The sequence below is a fragment of the Acanthaster planci genome, linkage group LG15 (assembly GCF_054643075.1).
Source record: "Acanthaster planci isolate LZ-2023a linkage group LG15, COTS_SCS, whole genome shotgun sequence".
Classification (NCBI taxonomy): Eukaryota; Metazoa; Echinodermata; class Asteroidea; order Valvatida; family Acanthasteridae; genus Acanthaster; species Acanthaster planci.
The window spans coordinates 3,653,576-3,673,546 of NC_141791.1; the positions used below are offsets into that span (position 1 = coordinate 3,653,576).

A 19,971-nucleotide genomic window follows, 5' to 3' on the forward strand; every position below is an offset into this window, starting at 1 on the left:
TGTGTTGTTTCGTCTATTTCTGGCTGTTCATTGGATGTGAATTCGCCCCGTATCTTGGTTTATTTGCACTGTCAAAGAACTTTTTCCGCCAACCGTTCTTTGTTTCGGAGTGGACCGAAGTCTTCGACAGTAAGATCTCATTTACATTATATCAGATCTTTTCTTCTACACTCGTGGCATATCGTAATCATCGAGTATAGACACTATGTGTCACACTTCTTGAGTATTTTTCCAATTATCATTGGCATGGATCAGTAGTTACAACGTCAACGTTGACTGCATGGAAACAGTGGTGGGCATTATGCTTCTTTTAATCTGGGTGGGTTTATCATAAGAAATTTTGACACATACAACATTACGAAGTACAAATTGACTAACATTTCTGGTGTGTCATGGCGATCGCACTGAGCTAAAGCCGGTTCATACTTTGAAAGAAAGCGAACGCAAGCTCGAATTTATGAGGGCAGCTCAAATCTTCGCGCTGCGAATTCGCCAAAGTTGAACACATTTCAACTAGAGCGAAATTTCGCTTCTAAGCATTCGTGACGTCACATTTGAATCGCTTTCACAATCGCCTGTAGTATGAACCGGTCTCTCGACGGGTCAGGGCGAACTGTTTTGCCCGGCAATATATGCCCGACTGTCGGTTATAAATATAATTTATAATTGCAATTTATTCATTTATTAAAGCGCAAATTTCATATAGATATGTTCAAATGCGCTATACAATGAATACATTTAAACATGGTTGAGCCGATGGCATACAAGGACGCCTCGGGCAGCCGCCAAACGACCCACATTCACCAACATCAGCAAAGAGGAGACAGCAAGAAGCAGTTACAGTTTTAGAGGTGGGAGGAAAACCCCAGAGGAATAGTCTGGGTAAAACCCACGGAGTCAGGTAGTTCTGAAGTTCCACAATAATGCTTGTGAGAAAGATTGAACTATTTTAAACGCGAATTTACTTAGATCCCAATTTGAAAAAAAAAGACATTCAATGAGTGATCTGCAAGAGATCTGCAAAACATAAAAAAGAAATTTCATACATACATGTATATCAGTCACTGTACCATAAGTCTGTTAATATAAATCAGAAAATGGAAGAATGGAGGGAGGCATTCTAAATGGTTATGAAAATAATTCTTCCTTCAAACTATGTGGCATAATGTTTAGCAAATAGGATGAAAACAGTTCATTCACAATTATAAAGAACACTTTATATATGTACACATTACAACATTTGATTTACCATTTTCAATAATGGAAAACGCATTGTCTCATCAGTTACATGTATGGTACATCAGCAGTTTGGAAGACAACCCACCGGTTTTTGCTAATCAAGAACACGGGTGATCTTAGTACACGTACTCCCAGTATAAAAAGCGTATTTAGTTTCATATACAAACCCATCAACTACAAGGCTTAGGTTAGCCAAACGCGTACATGAAACCGCAGATGTCAAAGTGCTGTAAATTAAAAGGAACTTTCACATAATATGTATGTATACTGTTAATTAAATGTATCACATCATTATTCTTTGATTGATTTATCGGTATACCCATGGCTGAGTTTGTTCACTTAATATAACTTCCAATTCTTTCGAGTTCACATGCACTTATTTAATCAAAGAAAGTGTGCACATGATAACTTAGTCTTTCAGATACACATTTTACAAAACTCATAATTTTCATACACTCCAATTACAAGAATGGAAGTGTTTTGAATGAAGACACAGATAACCAACGTCTAGAGTCTTATCTTCAAAAAGTAGGAGTAGTATTATTGCCAAGTTGCTGATACGTCTCAATTTCCATCTTGTGTTTTTTTCTCAACGAATTAAAACACATTGGAGAACAGTCAAGACAGCATGTACATGGATTCTGTACTAATTCTGGCCTTCCATTCTCAACTTGTGAATTTACATGTAACAAGGAAGACTATTACGTAACTCATCAATGGCCGAGCTATCTCCAAATGCACCCAATAGTTATGCAATATGCGAATAAGGTTTTAAGCGTTGAATGGCGTTGTAATCAATTGCATATTATCACACAATCGGTTGAATAAAATATAAAAAAAGTTCTAACTTCCTATGCAACTGATCACGACTTTGCCAATCAATCAATGGAAATAGATGGGGCAACGGTTGCACAAGTTAGTACACCATACAATACAACGTACGTGCTACGGTTGCAAAACGATGTTCACTCCAGAAGGCTCTCCAGCAGAGTGACTCATTTTTTAATCTCTCAAGCAGCCCGCCCCCCACGCCCAACAAAAGAGGGTGGTGCAATACCAAGCTTCACATTTTGGTTGAATGCAGGGCAGAGACAAAAAGTCTATTCAGATCGCCTGCACGGGCGCACGCATAGCTGCATTAATTGCTACAGCACACAATTGCCAAGAGAGTTGGATGAATAATGCAATGGCAGAGGGCGCTACACAGCATCGCTACAAGGTATTATTCAGTAAGCCTACATGTATTACGGAGTTACATATGAAAGACAGTAGAGGGACCAGGTGACTCACGGTCGACCGATCACGCTCAATATGTGACAGAAAAGAGAAACTGTCAAAGCTAGAAGTGGAGGGATGAGGTGACCTAACTGCCTAACTGGGTAGACTGGTCACACTTGACTTTAGACATTTCACATCAAAATTGATTCTTTGCATATAATACACGCGATTAAACCAGGTACTGGATGAAGCATACGTTTAAAGTTGTGCAAAAACCTAAGGACAAATACTATTACTATACAAGTGACGGATAAGGACTTAACAAGGACAAACAAGAACTTGACGGGCAAGAGTAGTATTTGTTAAACATTATAAGAGTTGAATAATTGAGTTTTAACTTTGTTGTGACTTAGAGAATTGATGTTTGGAACAGGTCACCAAGACTATTCCAGAAGTGAGTACACTGTCGACACTGTTTAACACAGAAGCTCTGTTGGATTAAGATAGAGATTTTTCGAAGTTAATGTAAAACATGTACCGAAGCAAGATGGAAGAGCATTTGATTATATAATGTAATCGTTACGCAGATTTAGGTAATAAACCGTAATAGCTTGAGGTTGACAATAGCGAGTTTGTATGTTCACGGTGGTTCATATTCCACATTGATACGAATACAAGTGGCACATTTTGTAAACCTACAAATTTATCACAATCAGTCAGGTCAAAATGCTAATATATGCTCTGAAAGGTCTCTCTGTAAATGTTAAATCCAGAGCTGTATATAGAGAGAATAGCGCCAACTTTAGACTTTGAAACCAAAATGCAACTATTGTTTACTAATTGTCCGTGTACACTAAACGCATATTATCCACCATTTTAGTTCCAACAGTTGGGACGTTCATGTCACAGCTCTCTCTTTATTGAGTTCTGGTTTGATCCAGGCCGAGTCCTGAGTACACGAGACTTCTTTTTTTGCAGAGTATACATGTCGATTTACATATGCGAAGACTCCCGGTGGTTTCGTGTGAACTGCTGCGAGAAGTCGCGACATTTCTTCTCCTCTCCGTGGTCGAAGGCTGCGTTGGAAATCGCAAAGACGCCCTCTTTGTCGAGATCCACTTCATCAAGTTCGATCACAGACTCGTTGGAAACATTCGCAGTCATGCACTTACACCTAATGCCAGATATAATACTTATTATCACGCTTCGAACACGGTTTATGGAATCGAGAATCTATAAATGCTATTATGGTGTATCAATTAGGCATAACAACCAAAATAACAGATTTCGGGATTTCAAAAAGGCAAGGTTATTTGAGAACAAAGTACGTATCAGTCAATCAGTAGTCCCAAAGCTGGTTCGCTTCATCTATAAACCGGGTTCTGGCGTCAGTGAACCAGCGATATGGATTACTAATCAAGATTCGGATTCGTGTGAAACAAACAGGACTTAGATCGGCAGTGCCTGCATCAAGGTCGTGAGACGTCACTTCAGTTTAAACCACGCCTACTGCTCATAGAGTGACGCAGAACCATTGACCCAGAAGTTAAAGTGCAACGTGAGTGTTCATCCAATGGGAACTTGTAATCAGTGATGAAACTGCACTCTAACTCGTGGCGAGCATCGAGATGGGATACTTTTAGTAAAAAGCAATAATTACGAATATTGACACTCACTTTCCCATTGCCTCAGCCTCCTTCAGCGTCTGGGGCAGTTTGCGTCCTTTTGTCTCCGGCAAGAAGAACACCAGTATTCCCGCCGCAATCGCGCTGGACCCGAACACGATTGACGGCACATTGCGCCCCAACAGCAGGACGAGAGGAGAGATGATGCCACCGATGCGAGACGACACGGAACACATACCGATGCCAACGGCCCTTGCATAAGAAAGAAACTATTTTTAAAGCCTTCCTCTGTGGACTTTAAGGCTTAAGCAAACACCAGGGGAAAACTCTGATCGTGTACCGGGTGAGGGTAATATTCACAAGAAGGGAAACTAGGTCTCTGTGCTGGCTTAGGTGCACTGCACACTCCATGAAGTATTGGCGGATCCAGCAAAAATTCTCTGGACTTTCCTGATGGCGCCTTCCAGTAGCGAAAAGCACTTAATTGGGTTTTGCACAGAGCGACTCTCTCATATATAAATGGACATGTGCATTGTGCACCTAAAAATCGAAGGGACACCCAATACTGTGGCGACCTGTCGTACGTGGCCTATACATGTAATTCATACATGTGGGGAACCTTGTATCCTATGTAAACCTACCTAATAGGTGTTGGGAACAGCTCGCTGGAATACAGGTATATTATACTAAACGTCGCAGAGATACAGAATTTGCCAATCATTGACACCACAGTCCGCCAGATCCCAATGGCTGGTGGGAGAGAACAACACATCCAGGTGAACCTCCTTCGGTTACTACAAATAGTATTGTACCTGAGAGCTATTGTTACAAATATGTATGACACCTTGCACTTAACGTGTCCTCTGATACACCAGTATCCACCGTTGGTTTTACATGTGGTCGCTATATTTTATATGGTAAACTTTCATCCATCGGGCTGAGCTTAACAAGTAAAGGCCCTACAGTGAATGAAATCATTTCTGCCCCCGTGAAATGTTTGTTTGTACAGGGTTACCATCAGCTGTGCACCCTCGAGCGGCAAAGAGGAGACAAGCAGAGGGACGATTTTCAACCGGACTCCGAGCATGAGCCCGGTAACACTTGAATGATCCAATGACGTCTGTGAGAAATCGGTTGCGCACACCCGGCACGGCCTAGACCTGTACCTACGCGTGCACGGCGGTGAGATCTCAGGTGAGATCTCACCCAAGGACTGTCGTTTCCATCTTAAAGGGGATATTTCGTGACATTGTATGCGAAGGTATACATGGTAGACACTTCTTACGAATGAAGATGGCTACCAAGCAAGCGACGCCACCAATAAGCTCCAGCACCGCGGTGTTCCATTTCCGACCGAACCACTCCACGCCAAAAGTGGCGTACACCAGGGCTGGGATCTCCACGGCGCCGGACACGAAGAAAGCCCAGTAGTCGTCCACGCCGAGATCGCCGGTGCTCAGCGACAGGCCGTAGTAAACCAGACTGTTGACCAACCTGAGAGATGCACGACACAGCAACACCATTTATTCAATAAGCTCACTGGTAACCAACACCGGTTCGCAGTACTAAGGAATCAGATCTGTATACACAAGAAAATATTGCGACGAAACATAACTGTGCTTTGCACCTACCAGTTATATTGCATGTTGATTGTCTTGACCGCCATGTTTGGAGTCCTGTACAAATCAATGAAGGACGGAGGTATTGCCGACTCCCTAGATTCCTGCCATTCGAACATACACATGCAATGTTCAATGCGCACATTTAGTCCTTATTGGCTGGTGAAGTGTACTTTGTGCTTCTCATTTCTAACAGAGAAGTTGTTTTCAGCCAACAACACTCAACTTGCCGAGAGACAGCAAGTGAAAAGGAGGGCATTGCAATGTAGTTTAAAATCTCAGTACGGTAATATTCCATTTACCATTTCGTTTTGATCATCCTCTTTATCGAAAAGAACATCCGGCAAGGTCTTCTTGTTGAACTTGGCCACTCTCCTGATAACTGCATCAGCTTCCTTCAGTTTGTCCTTAGACACCAGCCAACTGATGGATTCCTGCACAAATCTACATGTTTAATTATACATATACCAAAGGTTAATGAACTTCAGTAAAATTCACAGGCCTATACGACATAGACGAAGGAACGTTTACAAGGACGAGCGGTAAAGGAACAAGGTGGGCCTCTGCCCTGCGATCTTATTTTACACTCAACTCGAGCCGGAAATCCCCCCTTATAATGCGTCACGGTCCCACAGGGAAGAATAACCGTGGCAGTCAGTGTGACGTGTGCAAATGTGTGTAAACAGCCGGAGATGCGAATTTCACTAAAATGATGCAGATTTTCCCAATACAAGCAGCGACTTCATGCCATGGCTCTATGAACAGTTTCACTGCAAAAACACATCATACTTACGGCAACGGAAAAAGTAGAGGAACTGTCGCGAGGGACATAATTAGACAAAGAGGGCGCCACTCTCTGACGTACATGGCAGCTGTTGCCAGGAAGAAATACCCAACGGCGTAAGTTATGCCAAACAACATGGTTACAGCTGTGCGCCAAGAATCGGGGACGTTCTCAACCGCTGAAAAAGACAAAGAGGCAAGCCATTACCACAGGAACCGAGGGCATACCGGCGCCAATGTCGAGGGGCTGAAGGAATTCCGGCCTTCTGTTCATCAATGCAACGGGAGCCTGTGTCCTACAGCCAGGATGACATATTTTCTTACAACTTCCCAGAAAGCATCGGGTATTATCAACTACGATTACATTCAAAAACATAAATTTGCACGGAGTAATAATAGGTAGCTAGCAATAATAAATGCCGCCGAGAGGAAAAAGACACAGGAAGGAATTATGTCTCTTACCCAAGACAAAGCTGGAAAGGTAGGCGCCATATTCACCAAATCCAGATATAAAACGAAACGCCATGTACATATAGATATTGACCGAAAAGGTAGTGACTATGAAACCGACCACCCAGAGTAGCAGGGAGAGCGACAGAGCTTTCTTGCGACCTAACCTGCATTGTAATAGGACAGAACAACGATCATGAATATGACGTATATCACATTGCATTGATATGCTTCAATTTGTGTGCACGACGGTAAACATAACAAGATATTTACTTCAAATAAAAGCCAGCATCTGCTGTTATTATGATTCTAACCTATGCCATCGGTCTAAACCAATTCTGACAGTGCTCATGATAATGTTAATGGTGGTTGTTATGGTAAGGGGGGGGGGATATCAAATCACGTTTTTGAGTAGCCTCTCTCAAAATGGGGAGTTGCCATGAAAATCAAGGAAAACTTCACTGAAAATATAAAGGACTGGAACTCCCCGTGCATGAGATTTTATGGAGTGGCATGATGCTCGGCCTTCTTGCCCTAAAATACGTCAACCATTTTCTTGGTTCAGCAGTCTAATCGAGGCAAGACTGGTGCCAAGAAAACGGTAAAAATTTGTTATTACAAGAAGCCTAGACACCATGCCGTCATTAAACAGTCTGATATGGGGGGGTGGGGGTTCCAGGCCTTTACAAGAATCAAGAATTGGTATTACGAACCTTGAGACTGAACCTTAGTGTTTTACTCTACCTTAGTTTGAAATTTCAAATTCCTAAATGAATCTGTATTTTGGAGATTTTTGGTTTTCTTATGCAGGTGCAAACTTCCATTGTCGAAAGCAAAGCTTTGATGTTATCCCTGCTGCATCGATTTACTTGTGCTTGAAATCGTGCTGGGACTTTGTATTTCGGGAACTGAGCTGAACGAAGCTTAAGGAGAATTCAATATACATCATTTACTAATTCGGACATTCATAGAATTATGGGGGATTTCCAAGGTATTATTTATTAATTTGTGCTGTAAATGTAGGAGTCACTTCATGTCATGGCGCGTATGTACACTGAAGCGGGACTGATTGTCATGTTTGGTGCTCATTCCGTTCTCTGTCACAGATGATCATTTTTACAGCAAATCAGCGTTTAAATCATTTTAATTATTTTGTTTGTATGGTGAAATATACACGACACTTGTCTCAAAGTTTGTACTGTCAGTGTTTTGCCCGGCCCTTGCCATTCATTACTAATCATTTGGGGAACCTTCCTACCCCACACGTGGTGCATATAACATTATTCCATGCATGGTCATCCGATGGTCGCGACACTAAGATTCCATGGATGTTTAATTTTTTCTTTACTTTTCCATGGGTTGCTATATATATTTTTTTGGAGGGGAGAGGGCTGCTCAAAACTGTGGTTTAATCCCCCATGGCAATGGTTGTTGTAGCAAGGGTGGTAGTGGGGGTAATGTTTACGAAAGTGGTAGCTATGGATAAAAGAAATCGCAATGGATAGGCATAACGGCACCGTGAGCATGGTAACGGGAATGGTGAAGACCTTATGTTATTCTTACCAGTCTGAGAGTGTCCCTACAATAATTGACGACACTAGAAAGCCGACGAAGTAGATTGACTGACTGAAGCTGGGTAAATCGTTGTCCACGCACACGAGGTCAAACTATAATGGAAGACAATAAACTAGGAAAACACATTTGGGCCTAGTTTTAGCGCTTGCCAAGAATGTATAGTTTTCTCTGCAGTGGCAGCTAACAGATGCTGATAAAAAATTTCAGGTAGTTGCAGGAGTACAAACGGCACAATATGTAATTCATCTCGTCTGATTTCGAGTACATATAATTCTTATTCCATTTTCAACAATACGGGTAATTCACAATAGTGCGCCTCCAAGAGTTTGCAACGCGTCGGCCAATCACAACTCGCGAAATTTGTCGACAATTCCAGAAGCGCTTTGGGTCGACAAATTTTCGCGCATTGTGACTGGCCAACGCGCTGCATACTCTTGGAGGCGCACTATTGTAAAACGCCCGTATTTTCTGAGAACAATTCACTAATCGAAACAGAAGGAAAATCGATGGTGACCTGACGAAAATCATGGTCCGTAAATTTCACTTACTATATACATAATGTATTCACCACTGGCACATCAATTGTTACGATTAAAACCTACATCTTACTGCTTTAAAAGCCTGATCGACAACAGAGAACATCTCAGCTTGCATTTAATTACCAGGTTTTAACTTTGGGATGTAAACTTACCTCTGATATGATTGTAGTCTTGTACTGCGACGTGTCGTATACCCATCCACTTTTACAGGGCACGGCAGAGTAAGTGAAATTGTCGACGTCAGTGAGCGGCGCGTAGGGATCAAATACGTACTCACTTGGCAAGGCCCACTGATCGCAGTTGGAGTAGGGATATTTGCTTGAGTCGTTCTGGGAGGGAGGAAGGAACATGGCCTTCTTGACCTCGGTGCAGTTGTCTTGGAATACCGGCCAGCTGGAGCAGTTCTCGTGGGGTAAGACTGAACACCAGTGGTCGGTCCCGGCAGCGAAAAACACATGGCTGAGAGTCACGAAACAGCCTATGCAGCTTAGAATGGACGCGTACGCGATCAACAAGATTTGATACCGGCCAAAATTGCCGAGCAGGGCAGTGATTTCTTCGAGCTTCATATTTTTAGGGGTCTTCAGCCACCAAAAATCAGTCAGTAACAGCAAAAATCAGTACTTGTGTTTGTCGACACACTGAGTCTCATAAATGCGTCACGGCCCCTTTTGAATGTGCACGAAGCGAACCACAGACACTACATTGGTGTCTGACTGATTGTTCCTGACAACAGGTCTATCTCTCAAGAGCACATATCAGATCGGTAAAGCAATAACTGAGTAGCAAGGTTCAAATCTGTCAAAAGAATGTCCTTTCAAATCTACATTTATGGTACATGTTACCTTATAATAAATGGCTCTTACGCAAGCACCGGGGAGAACTCCGCACGTGCTGGAACAACAAGCCTTCAACGACACTCGGCCTAATAAGCCTTTTGCGAGTTAAATTTGAATAAAATCTGGACCACAAAACAGGCGCATAAACATAACAAAAGTTGAATTCCTCAGATTCGAGACACCGTTGCTATACCTCATGATGTGGGGGAAGATTTGCATAGCGACCACCATCTCTGAAATGGACTGGTTCATTTGCACCCTTCTTATCCATTGAAAACACTGTATTGGTGCGAAAGCTTGTCCCGAATCACGAGGTACAGCAACAGTATCTTTAAATGAGAAAAAAATGAAATTGGTATGTTCACTTGAATTTAAAGAACCCAGTGTACCAGACTTGATTCAAATTCAACTCTCAAAAGGCTTCTTGTCAGGTTTTTATACATACTTTTACGCATGTCAATGGTCTGCAACTGGTTTCATCCTCGAACCCGCCTTTGTCTTGACTCCATGCACGCCATCTGAGAACGATCATGCTCAACGGTCTCCAGTAACGGCCTCCCTAGACCGATACCACTTCCCGGCATTCGCACTCGGACTCACTTAACTACAATTTCCACGTGCCTGTGAACGAACAAGCAAGCTTTTACGCTGAATAGTCGTCATCATTTTAGGTTGTCATTCCGTAGCTCTAGATTTTCCTTTTTAATTAAAATTGCCTCAAAACTGGGTTTCAGGACCTCGGTTGTTGAACCCCAGCTAGCTTTTAAGGCATTCTGCCTTCGAGTAATATGCAGCAACAATGGTCGTGTTAAAATATGCTCCCTCCCCCGCTGGGAGCTGGAGACGCCAAATTGCCCCCCCCCAAAAAAAAAAAACTATTCTGTCATTCCTTTTGACTTCTTTTGACAAAATCCGACTTAAATGAATAACAAACAAAGAAATGAGCGCTCTAAAGAAGAAATTCTATTGAAGTCTGGAAAGGGTAACTAAAACGAGGAAAGATTCGCACCTGCAAATACTTCTCAAAAATTAAAATCATGAAATAAACGATACAGGGAAACTGACTAGGCGCTAACGAATAATATAAAGATGAACAAAGAAATTAACTCGAGCATTTAAACCTTTGGACATATGAAACGTTGTTAGACAAACATTCGCGATTCAGGCGGTGTAACCTTTTCATGCAACTTAATTTTTTTTTCTGTCAGTACAATAATGTGCTTTTGTACTCTTTCTGCAGCCCGCGGTTTTATCAAAGTGCCATTTATTTTCTTAAGTCAAACATAGCAATGTCAATATAGACTATGCCCTCGCCCACTTGTTATTTGCTGACACAAAATAAAACTGCTGCACATGTAGAGGCCGTAGGTCAGTGTTCTCGATCATACGTCTCGTGGTTCTGTGGTACAACGTTTCATGGCTCCACGGCCATACAGAATACCAACGTTTCTCCAACGCTCTCTTTTCCCAAAGCTAGCCCATTATCCGAACTACATGTATCCTGCGCGGCAGGTTTACGTAATAGTGACACGCTTGAGTGCATGCCAAAAGGGCACGGGCTCCACATGTCCAGGATATGGGGGAAGGACACCAACGAGATTTGCACTGCGCTGAAGTCTCGATCGGTATGAATGTACCTTTTCCCCGTTGATTTTGCTCGATTTGGACCGGTGAAGTGCCCTGTTGTAGGTTAAAAACGGTCGTTGCTTAAGACCAGCGTCGGAACCTGTACAGGACTTGCAAGTAGAGCGTGGGCAGGCCAGAACGTCTAAACGTCATGAAGCTGTGAGTGTAACCGCCACTCCGTTGTAGGTAAGTAGGCCTATTTGTATAGTACATGCACATGTAATATTGTAATGCATGCTATCGTGTGCACCTACAGTACTATTTGTGTTCGTATGCTTTGGTGTTTTCCTACCCTGTAGGTGTTCCTGTGCATGTCCTGTTTATGATAAACAAATAACACGTAGGCTTATAAGCTTTGAAGCTTTTCATGGTGGAAGTGACAAGTTCAGTAAAAGGTCTGCGGTAGGACAAGGCAAAAATAGCATTTAATAGAGCCCGAAAGTTGACCCCTTGATGGCGCGCTTCCCGGAACCCTTGGATAGGAAAAATAAAGTGCAAAGATTTTAGAATTTGTAATATTTTTTCGTTCAGTTTCTTCTTAAAAAACCCAACTTGAAAAAGGGATTTGAAATATATTTGCCAGTATATCAATTTATAGAAACTGAAAAATTTCCTGATCTAAAAGACAAATATCCTGCCAAAAATTGACCCATTACTTCCGAAAATCTAAACTACATGAAGAACAGTGCAATGCCGCACTCTCGTACGCAGATGAACATTTACGATTAGAAATTTTATGGTAATCTGTCGGTAAAAGCCGAATTAAAAACAGATCAAAATATTTCACACAGTTTTATCATTTATAAGGTAATAAATATAAAACAACATTCTACTTTTACGAAAGATTCTAATATTTTATCCAAACATTGTTGACAACAACTGCGTGATGTCAACTCAACGGAATCTGGAGCCCATTGACTGCAGGTAGGTCAATCTTTGCCAGGTTGTACAATCTCGTTTTCAAGAAAGCACGGCGAGTGAAAACAAACTTGAATGAACAAGGAGACCTAGGAACGATACCGCCGGACGTGAAAAGTCGTTAAAAAATTGCGTTTTTTACCCATCTCCAGGTGACTTTTCCCAAATATTACTTGAGGAAGACAAAGGTAAAATCCCAACGTGAGTATTTCATGGGGTGGTTTCAGTAAGGAATTATTCTTCCAAAAATTATCGAACATGATAGGACGGCACAATGTAAAATCCCCATAGGCAGACCGCGCAAGGGTCCCGGAAGCTCGCTGCATGACCTCTTACGTTCAGGCTCTATATTTAACCTTTATAGGCTTATGATAAGCGCCCTCCTTTCTCAAGTCATGTCACGTCGTTGAAGGACTGCAATCTATCTAAGCGTGTGCATGTATTTGTGACTGTTGGTTAATCATGGACTGTCGGTATTGGCTGACCGCAAGGGCGGGGTCAAGTGAACAGGTCACGGCAAACTTTAGATGTGAAAAATACACAGAGAAGCAAACATCAATTAACAACATTACCCTTCCTTTTCGAATGTACCCGCCCCCCAGTTTGGGTCTCAAACAGGCCACAAAGATGGATGCCCCCTGTTTAATTGAAAAAACCTTGTTTTTGTTGAAGATCTGAAAAAATTATATTAAGTGAAAAAAATCATAAACTGTTATCCGGGAATCAGGAATTCCCACGCGTTTGGAAATACAAACTAATTAAAATCCCGTTTGTTTTCCTCAGGGTTTGGTGATTTCCTTCCACGCTACAGATGGTCACCCCTTCTGACGTTGTGGTGATATGATTGATACACTCCGGGAGCAAAATGGCGTCGTGTGTTCGGCAGAGGTTCTTCTGCTGGTTTGCCGTCCTCTGTACTTTCTTTGTTGTTGTTCAAGTGATGTTGCTTATCAACCAGCAGAGATGCAATTCCGTAGGCCGACGAACCAGCAAAGACGCCTGTCCACTCGACGCCGCATCGGGCGACCAACAAAACCATTTTTTTAAGAGAGACGGAGCAAAGACGTCGGTGCAAGCGGGCCGTGGAAAACTCCCCAAACCGGCCGATAAATTTCTCATTGACCCATCTCCTTCGAACAACAGTCTGTGGCCGTTTCACCGACACTGGGAGACCAACTGCTCAGCCATATTTGCAGGCGATACAAGTGTTATTCGACCGACCTATAACAGGTTGAAGAAGGAGCGTCAAGCGCATAATGGCTCGATTCTGGTGCCGGAGGACCACGAGGTGCAGACATGGACGCGCTACTGTGAATCGTACAAGCGCCTGAGGCGATATCCAAGCAGCCCGCGCTCGAAGGAAGAGGCTGAATTCCCCGTTGCATACATCATCGTTGTTCATAAGGAGGCAGCCCAGGTCGAGCGACTCTTGAGGGCCATTTACCAACCTCAGAACCTCTACTGCATCCATCCTGACACCAAGTCGTCGTCGGACTTCCATCGGGCGATCAGGGGGCTGGTGGGCTGCTTCAAAAACGTATTCATTACGTCTAGGATGGAAGATGTGCAATATGCCGGGTACACCAGGCTCTTGGCCGATATCAACTGTATGAGAGACCTGACCGGTCCGAGAGGCGACGAGTATCGCTGGAAATACGTCATAAACCTATGCGGGCAGGATTTCCCACTGAAAACCAATCTGGAGATTGTTCGACAACTCAAGGCCTACAAAGGTCACAACGATATCACCGGCGTCGTACCGCCTAAGTACATCACTGGCAGGACCTCTTACCATCATGTCATCAAAAACAAGCAAGTCAAAAGGACCGGCAGGGCCAAGGCGCCCGCACCTCATGCACTGAAAATCCACTTCGGGAATGCTTACTACGCAGCCACCAGGCACTTCGTTGACTATGTCCTGACCAGTCCAGCGGGTACTGACCTCCTGCGCTGGTCCAACGATACCTACAGTCCCGACGAACACTTCTGGGCTACCTTGCAGCGCGCCCCTGGCACGCCGGGCGGCTACCCGCACCCGACGTGGGACGAGAACGTGAGGTTCATGAAGTGGGGAGACATTACGAAGCACCCACCGTGCCGCGGGATATACGTGAGGGCGCTGTGCGTCTTTGGTGTCGGTTACCTAGATTACCTCGCCACGCAGCCTTACCTCTTTGCTAACAAATTCTACTATAGCTACGACCCGGTAGCGATACAATGCTTAGAGGAGGCGCTCATCAACAGGACTCAAAACCCTGCACTATCAGACAGGCTTCCTAATTTCCCCGTCACGAACCTCGTGTGGCAAAACCATACAGCCTTACCGTAACAAGTATATTGTTTGCCCCTCAATTAAGTAGGCACAAGTGCATCTTCTGAAAAACAAGGGCCGGGCCCATTGCTTTGCTGCGGCTTGAAACAGTATACGGATATGCACGGAGCCACCAACCTGTATTTTAAGTTATTTCCAACAGTAGCAAAAGTCATATGGACACATTTTGCAGTTGAAATAAACCATACGATTTACTTACGATTGATCTCTTGATGTCCAAGTTTGGGGATCTGGGAATATAAAGCGAAAGGTTAAGAGTGCTTAGATAAGCTTGAGTAAACCCGCTTTGTTTGAAATACAACAATTTTTAGTTTTGTGCTGTTACTTCTGTATAATTTTTATAACGTATTTTTGCATTTTTATTGGCCCTATCAATTCACACCATTCGTGATGATTTTACTGTTATCATGAAGCTTTAGCTGTGCAATAAAAGTCTAAGAAACAAGGCATCTGTTGCAGTTTGCTTGAGATACGGACATCCCTCATCCACCTGTTTATGTATTATAGGTTGCCAGAGCTTTCTTACCACCAATCCTAAATTGTAACAATGACAAAGCAAAGCCGATACAAAGAGAAATGCACTGCCGGACAGGAAGCCGAAAGCCCAGTATTCGTTCACGCCGAGATCGCCTGTGCTCTGTGACAGGCCAATGTACACTAGGCTATTCACCAGCCTGGTGGAAAGGGAATTAAACACCCAGAAAAGTGTGCTTAAAAATATTTTAAAAAACTGTTTCTCTTCTTGCAATGGAATAGGTTTCAGATAATAGGAGCTCTAGGTAATTGGCTATATGACAGCAGAAAGTAGACGCGAAAGGGCAGATGGGCCGGAATCACTGAATTTCATCAAAGGATGGTTGATCTGGAAACAGTCACCGACAGCCACCGGTGAAGGGCAAGTGATTGCCTGCCATGGCGTATGTACTGTACATAGCCGACATTGATTCTCGAATGATGCCGACGTAGACCTAAAGATTCTTTTGCAGACAAGTTTCAGTTTGGAAATCCTTTGCGATCGTAAGTCGGAAAATGAGTATTAGTAAAAGGTTTTTTGTTCCAATTTCTTTGGAGGTCTTATTTAAACAAAAAATAATAATAACATTAATGTCTGTAGACATGGATAGGCTATTGTTTTTGTTTTAAAGCAGTCTATTTACCGACTGTGTAACGTTTATCACCCGTGAATAATATAAGGACTGTTATCGGGCATTCCATTTATACCCATTATGGAAAGCTCACTAAATCAATAAAGATTTGGGAACATTACAAAGCACAGCGATCGATAGCAGCCTACCACGCACGTAAGATTAAAACAACAGGAAATACGCAACACACACCACGTTGATTGTCTTGACCGTCATGTTAAACAGGTCGATTACAGATGGTAAAACAGCTGAATCGTTTCATCCCTTTATTCACAAAACCCCGTAGGGTGTCAGCCCTGGTAAATTCAGATTTCTGTTCTCCAATTTCTAAATACACGTACATGTAGTACGATTTCAGAGTAGTTCACGCTTGTACGCTTGAGTGCATGTCACCGGGTTGACACATTATGATGTGACTTGCACTATACGACACTCCGGTCTGGATTGGAATGAGCGAACGTTTTCCCATTGATTGTGCTCGATTTGGATGGGTGCAGGTGAAGTGGCTTGTATTTAGTCACAAACGGTCCTAGCCTAAGACCAGCATCGAAGCTATTAACAGGACTCGCATGGGAGCACTTACATGCGCACGTAGAGCATAGGCAGACCGTAGCGGCTAAAATGTGAAGCTGTAGCCACCACAAGTAAGTATAAAATGTATACACACACAAGGGCGGATGGGGGAAGGGACAACCCCCCCCCCCCAAAAATGAAGATTTTTTTAAAATCAGTACAAATTAAGATTTGAAGTGTCGGGAATGGAGGTTGTTTTGTATGGAAAGGGCCATTCCTCAGCACCTGCTTGATTATGACTGGTACGATCATCACTTAATGCATAAGTTCACCGAGGACGCTGCTTGTTTGTTTTTCCCCCCTCCCAAAAATTGGGGTTTGGATCCGCCCTTGTATACACATGTAGTGTGTACGTGCTTTCAGAGTATCTTGCACGTAGTCGCAGACGGCTTGTTCCCCGACTGCTGTCTGCACCATTAGCACGCATTGGGCTTATAATTGTGGGGCGCGTCCGGACACGTCCGTGCCGTCCTCCAGTAATGTCTCGTCGTTTAAGGAATTTCAGTCTATCCTTGCATAAGTTTCTCATTATTGTTTGATATGGACTGTCGACATTGGCGGGACGGGGCAAGTGAACATGCCATGACAGACTTATAGTGCCTCAAATGCAGAGAAAGGAAAAGAACACCGATTGCCCTTCCCTTCCTAATGTAACCCTCCCCCTTTGGGCCACCAAGAGAAATGTGCACTGTAGAAGAACGCTTGCTTTCGTTAAAGATTTACAATTTACAAAAAATTCATTAACTCTTCGTCCAGAAATCAAGGATTCGAACGCGTTTGAAAATGGAAGCTAATTAACATCCTGTTTATGTTCCTCAGAGTTGGATGACTGACAGATCGCCACTCCTTTCATTTTGGTGAAAGGATTGATGCATTATGCATTTGGGGAGCAAAATGGTTTGCTCTGTTAGGCAGAGGTTCTTCGGTTGGTTTGCCGCCCTCTGCACTTTCTTCGTTGTTGTCCAGGTGATGCTGATTATCAAACAACAGAGAATTGACATCCTCGGCGGGCAAACCAACAAGGACGCCAGTCCCCTCGACCCTGCATCGGGCCAACATAACAAAACTGTTAGGAGAAACGAAGCCCAGAAGTCGGCCCACCGTGGCCGTGGAAAACTCCCTCAAATAGCTGATAAATTTCTCATTGACCCATCTCCCTCGAACAACAGTCTGTGGCCGTTTCACCGACGCTGGGACACCAACTGCTCAGCCATATTTGCAGGCGATACAAGAGTTATTCGACCGACCTATCACAGGTTGAAGGAGGAGCGTCAAGCGCATAATGGCTCGATTCTGGTGCCGGAGGACCACGAGGTGCAGACATGGACGCGCTACTGTGAATCATACAAGCGCCTGAGGCGATATCCAAGCAGCCCGCGCTCGAAGGAAGAGGCTGAATTCCCCGTTGCATACATCATCGTTGTTCATAAGGAGGCAGCCCAGGTCGAGCGACTCTTGAGGGCCATTTACCAACCTCAGAACCTCTACTGCATCCACCCTGACACCAAGTCGTCGTCGGACTTCCATCGGGCGATCAGGGGGCTGGTGGGCTGCTTCAAAAACGTCTTCGTCGCGTCAAAGACTGAAGATGTGCAGTTTGCCGGGTTCACCAGGCTCTTGGCCGATATCAACTGTATGAGAGACCTGACTGGTCCGAGAGGCGACGAGTATCGCTGGAATTACGTCATAAACCTATGCGGGCAGGATTTCCCACTGAAAACCAATCTGGAGATTGTTCGACAACTCAAGGCCTACAAAGGTCACAACGATATCACCGGCGTCCTAGCGCCACCACACTACATTGGCAGGACCTCTTACCATCATGTCATCGAAAACAAGCAAGTCAAAAGGACCGGCAGGGCCAAGGCGCCCGCACCTCATGCACTGAAAATCCACTTCGGGAATGCTTACTACGCAGCCACCAGGCACTTCGTTGACTATGTCCTGACTAGTCCAGCAGGTACCGACCTCTTGCGCTGGTCCAACGACACTTACAGCCCGGACGAACACTACTGGGTCACCTTGCAGCGTGCGCCCGGGACGCCAGGCGGCTACCCGCACCCGACGTGGGACGGGAACGTCAGGTTCATGAAGTGGTGGGGAGACGATATGAAATTGCCATGGTGCAGGGGCATGTACGTGCGGTTCCTGTGTATATTCGGCGTCGGCTACCTAGAGTACCTCGCCACGCAGCCTCACCTCTTTGCTAACAAATTCTACTACAGCTACGACCCGGTAGCGATACAGTGCTTAGAGGAGGCGCTCATCAACAGGACTCAAAACCCTGCACTATCAGACAGGCTTCCTAATTTCCCCGTCACGAACCTCGTGTGGCAAAACCATACAGCCTTACCGTAACTAAGTGTATGATTTACCCCTCAACTAAGTAGGCACAAGGGCATCTTTTGAAATGTGTCAACTGGAAATGGACGGAGACGCTGGTTTGTAGAGATCCTGACACAATCTTAGGATGACGACATATTACGGGCAATATGGTGACATCATGAGATGTTTTAACGCAGGAATGGAAATGCCACATCCTGAGTTAATTTATCATGGGATGACGACAGCGTAAAAGTGATATGATGACATTATTTGTCAATGAGTGCCATGACAAACCACCTTGAAAACAGGTGGCCCGAGGTGCTAATGTTTTTCAATGCATTGTCCTGTTGCCATGGTATTAATTAGAATAATAAAACGTCATGATGTCTCACCACCTGTTACAAGTAGTCAAGTAGACATCACACTTGGTGAATGTCTCTGGATGATGACATCCTGAGCTAATGGTTATTGTCATTACCAGGAGGATGTCATCATCCAAATTTTAGGATGTCGTCATCCCATGATAAATTATCTCAGGATGTCGACATCTTGCATTTGTTATGTCGTCATCCCAAGAAAAATATGTCAAGATCTCAACAAGTCGGATGGCACTCTCAGAGTTCCGTAGTAAAAGGCTTGTTCCTTGGCAAGGATGGAATGCGTATAATGAGAGCTTGAATACTTCGTGGCAGTGTCGCCTCTGTGTGTACCTATGTCGCGCGAATTTGATCAAATATATGAGCCGGCGAGAAACCTTTCGAATATTTGGTTGTTCGTATTTAGTGTTTTGTTTCAGTTGGAACTAAATACTGATTTGTATGTTGGCCTACACCAAGGCCCATTTCATACATTTCAGTAAAACTACGTATAATGGTCTCACTTAGAGAGAAAAAATATGGTTGCACCCCCTACGTGTTCCTTAATTTGGAAAATTGAGATTGCCAATATTAAGGAGCTGTAATAATCAGTTCTGAAGAGGATTTTGAGAAGAAGGTACATTTATACTAGACTGTGGGTGATGAGGAGCGACGTAATTGAAATTAATTGAAAAGCAAGGAAAAACTGTGAATTGAAGAAGTAGAGAATTATTTTTTTGTGTTTTCAAAAGCAGATGACACCAAACTAAAGCGATGTCTGTATAATCTGAGGTGCATCTTGGGAAATG

At 43.7% G+C, this 19,971-nt stretch overlaps 2 protein-coding genes and 1 pseudogene across 9 annotated transcripts; 2 read left to right on the plus strand and 1 right to left on the minus strand.

Moving 5' to 3' along the window:
* Window positions 1-287: 287 nt before the first annotated feature.
* LOC110988220 (solute carrier family 22 member 13-like) lies at window positions 288-10,168 on the minus strand. Its single transcript, XM_022251540.2, has 10 exons — window positions 9,201-10,168; window positions 8,498-8,601; window positions 6,947-7,101; window positions 6,495-6,663; window positions 6,004-6,145; window positions 5,714-5,805; window positions 5,368-5,576; window positions 4,724-4,832; window positions 4,134-4,334; window positions 288-3,631 (listed from the first exon to the last, which is right to left on the minus strand). The coding sequence occupies exons 1-10, from the start codon at window positions 9,615-9,617 to the stop codon at window positions 3,451-3,453; spliced, it is 1,779 nt and encodes a 592-aa protein (XP_022107232.2). The 5' UTR covers window positions 9,618-10,168; the 3' UTR covers window positions 288-3,450.
* Window positions 10,169-11,247: 1,079 nt separating this feature from the next.
* Window positions 11,248-15,231, plus strand: LOC110988200 (N-acetyllactosaminide beta-1,6-N-acetylglucosaminyl-transferase-like). 7 transcript variants are annotated; one of them, XM_087146909.1, is made up of 4 exons: window positions 11,248-11,699; window positions 12,358-12,437; window positions 12,584-12,632; window positions 13,215-15,231. In XM_087146909.1, the coding sequence occupies exon 4, from the start codon at window positions 13,297-13,299 to the stop codon at window positions 14,758-14,760; it is 1,464 nt and encodes a 487-aa protein (XP_087003035.1). In that variant the 5' UTR covers window positions 11,248-11,699; window positions 12,358-12,437; window positions 12,584-12,632; window positions 13,215-13,296; the 3' UTR covers window positions 14,761-15,231. The 7 variants fall into 7 exon arrangements, with proteins under 7 accessions (XP_087003035.1, XP_087003037.1, XP_087003036.1 ...); XM_087146911.1 differs by having other exon boundaries at window positions 12,584-12,619; XM_087146910.1 differs by lacking the exon at window positions 12,584-12,632.
* Window positions 15,232-15,370: 139 nt separating this feature from the next.
* On the plus strand, window positions 15,371-19,568 carry LOC110988201 (N-acetyllactosaminide beta-1,6-N-acetylglucosaminyl-transferase pseudogene; annotated as a pseudogene). Its single transcript, XR_015427890.1, has 2 exons — window positions 15,371-16,552; window positions 17,301-19,568. The product of XR_015427890.1 is annotated as an N-acetyllactosaminide beta-1,6-N-acetylglucosaminyl-transferase pseudogene (transcript).
* The last annotated feature ends 403 nt before the right edge of the window (window positions 19,569-19,971 follow it).